Source organism: Mesocricetus auratus, unplaced genomic scaffold (assembly GCF_017639785.1).
Source record: "Mesocricetus auratus isolate SY011 unplaced genomic scaffold, BCM_Maur_2.0 Super-Scaffold_100027, whole genome shotgun sequence".
Lineage (NCBI taxonomy): Eukaryota > Metazoa > Chordata > Mammalia > Rodentia > Cricetidae > Mesocricetus > Mesocricetus auratus.
Window position 1 is genome coordinate 180,129 of NW_024429208.1, and position 3,344 is coordinate 183,472.

Consider the following 3,344-nt stretch of genomic DNA (forward strand, 5'->3'; position numbering starts at 1 on the left):
GTTTGTCACAAGTCAAGGCTATTGACTAATAAGCCAAAAGCACATTCAGGAACAAGATTCTATAATTAGAGTCTCACAAGTTTCAGTTTCCCTTGCTTTAGTAGTTTAATACTACTAGATTATATTTTCCCATATATTTTCTGTTACTCAATTTGTTCAGTTATATATGTGTACATCTATTATAATAAGAATATATCTTAATTTCAGAAATACATCTTAATCTCTCATTGCCTGGTTATTTATGCCTCAGAAGAGTTCTTTAGATTTCTTCAAGTCAGAGCCATCTTCTCATCTTCCTAGTCAGTGCACTCCTCACTTCCTTGTTCCTCAAGGTGTAGATGAGTGGATTGAGAGCAGGAGTGACCACACTGTACATGATGGCAATGACCCGGTCCTGATCCAGAGAGCTGCTTGAGGTGGGACGAATGTAGGTGAATATAACAGGAGCATAGAACAGAATAACAACCATGAAGTGAGAGGCACAAGTAGACAGTGCCTTGTGAAGCATGCTGCAAGAACGGGTTTTGAGGAAAAGATAGGCAATAATGTAGAAATAGGAGAGAAATGTCAGAAGAAAGGGGACTGAGGCAATGGTGCCTGTTACAGTATTGAGCAGCCAAAGGTTGAGCTCAGTGTCTCCACAGGCCAGATCTAGCAATGGCTTAACGTCACAGAAGAAATGATGAATATGGTTTGAACCACAGAACCTTAAACGAGATGTCATTATGGAGTGAAGCAAGGCATGTAGAAAAGCAATGGTCCAGATGGTGACAGCCATTAGGACACAGACCTGGCGATTCATGATGACAGAATAGTGGAGTGGTTTGCAGATAGCCACGAAGCGATCAAATGCCATCACTGCCAGCAGCAGGGACTCTGTAGTACCCAGAAAGTGGAAGAAATGAAGCTGAGTAATGCATCCCAAGAAAGAAATTGCTTTGCTTATAGAGAGGAAGTTCTCCAGCATCTTTGGCAGTGTCACAGTAGAGTAGCAGATATCTAGACATGCTAGGTTTCCCAGGAAAAAATACATAGGAGAGTGGAGCTTTGGATCTGAAATGATGATCATCAGGATGGATCCATTCCCAGTTATATTGACAAAGTAGATGGTGATAAAAACAGCAAAGAGAAAAGGCTGTGGTTCCTGTATGTCTGTCACTCCCAGGAGGAAAAATTCAGTTACAGAAGTTTGATTTGACATCACCTAAAAGAAAAGATGACACACTTTGTGTAACACTGCCTAGAATGAGACCAATTCATCTTTCCCAATTTCAATTTCCTTGGTAAAATGAAGAAGAGGAGGAGGATAAGATAGATGAAAAGAGCCGGGCAGTGGTGGTGCATGCCTTTAAACCCCAGCACTCAGAAGGCAGAGGCAGAGACGGGTGGATCTCTGTGAGTTTGAGACCAGCCTGGTCTACAGGATAGATGAAAAAGAATGGCTGTTTTGCATAAGCCAGCCTCAGATCCTGTGTAACATTTGGTTGTTTGGATCTTGAATAGATGCCGTTTGTGACTTAACTATTTTCAAAATTTAGATTCATCATTAACACTTTTATTTTCTGGGAGATTTGCAGCGTATTGTCCACACACAGTCTTCTCTGGCTATAAACACCTGCATTCTAATAAAACTTCTATCACTAAGTGATCTCTGTGATGTGCTGCTTTTTTTAAGTTCTGCTCTAGCATTCTTCTTTATCTAATGAGATACTTCCTTATTTTTTTTTAAGAAGTAAGAGCCAGGAATAAAACAATTTCATCATAAAGTCTCTAAAGAAGTAGAAAAGCCCTAAAGTAGCAGTAGATTATTAATGTGAAGATGCTATTTTATTCATCTTTTCCTGGTCCACATACCCAATAAAGTCAAGGAAGCCCTATTTGATGGAAAGTGGAAGGGGAGATCAAAACCACATAGTCTATGTTAATTTGTGGTATTACTGTAGTAGATGGTGGACCTATTGTTTTAGTATACTTTGACCCTGAACATTTCCTCAAACAGGAAATTAAATGATATCTTCAATGAGAAATGTTACTGTGCATCTGCTGTCTGCTTGTGGCCTCACTTTCTTCTCTGAGATCCTTAAATAAATAACTCAATTTCTTTCTTAATTCCCCCAAAACTGTCATCTTAAGTACTGCTTTTAGTCTCTAGAAATCCTATTTTTGTCTTATGGCATATTTTTTATATTTATTTAACTTTATTTTATATGCATTGGTGTGGTGTCAGAGCCCCTGGAACTGGAGTCACAGACAGTTGTGAGCTGCCATGTGGGTGCTGGGAATAGAACCCCGGGTCCCCTGGAAGAGCAACAAGTGCTCTTAACCATTGGGACACCTCTCCAGCCTCCTTATGTCATATTTTTAAATAATTTTATTTAACCAGAAAGAGACCCACCTCACAGCTGTGGAGGTACATTCCAAGTTGAACCCACCTGCTTTACAGTTCCTCTAGTAGGTCCCTGGCAGCTATGTTGTATCATGTCATAGCAGTCTGTCTGCTTCATACCAAATCTCTTCAAACTTGCCACAGGTTACCAACGCCTCTGGATTATAAAATGTGTTTTCCTTATCTCACCTTACTTTCCAAATAAGGAACTCTGCTTTTAGTAAGGAAGTACACTCATCTTCAGTTTTGTTGAATTGACCTAAAAATATTTTATTCAGTGAACGATTTAACTCTTTAGGAATCATAAATAAGTAAATCATAAATGAGACATGACTTAGAACTAAATCTGTTCTGCCACAAAAATATTCTTTTGGATATTCTATCAAGGTTCCAGAATTGCCTTTGGCTGTTCTGACAGTGGCAGACAGTATTGGTGAACCAGCTTCCTTTCTGCTCCTTTTATTTAAATAGATGCCATGGGTAGCATTTGCATCTTAGGAAAGACAAGCTAGATATGTGAGAAACTTGAAGAGGTGGAACACATGGGTGGAGAGTAAGAACTGGAAGGAAATCTGAAGAGACTGACCTACACAGAGTCACAAAAAGATGGAATGACTTCAGTCCTGAGAGGAAGCAGATTCGATGTAACCAGATTGAAAATGAAATGAACTTTGGCTCTAACTTGGAGATGATTTTCAGAACTAACCTTTACTCCACCTCCACAATAGGCCTCCTTCCAACAATCAGATTAACTTTCTTTGATAGCTAGGCATGGTATATTTAAAAATCCTTACTACTACTTTTTTTATGCAAATAATCTTCTAACCGTCATTTTGGTTTTTCTGACCCATAAAATATAATTGCATCAAAAATAGGTTGGAAAAAAATCAAGAAACAATAAAACAAATAAGAGAACAACTTCTTCCTGGTCTTTAGAGAACATTTATTGTCGCATTTC

At 38.7% G+C, this 3,344-nt stretch overlaps 1 protein-coding gene across 1 annotated transcript; it reads right to left on the reverse strand.

The window, feature by feature from the left end:
* Positions 1-274: 274 nt before the first annotated feature.
* LOC101824767 (olfactory receptor 12D2-like) lies at positions 275-1,201 on the reverse strand. The gene has a single exon (XM_005087205.2). It carries the CDS (start codon positions 1,199-1,201, stop codon positions 275-277), a length of 927 nt encoding a protein of 308 aa, XP_005087262.1.
* Positions 1,202-3,344: the final 2,143 nt, after the last annotated feature.

What these genes read in the sequence shown, in the direction of transcription:
- LOC101824767 (XM_005087205.2), bottom strand. Translation starts at nt 1,201, where the DNA reads ATGTCAAATCAAACTTCTGTAACTGAATTTTTCCTCCTGGGAGTGACA.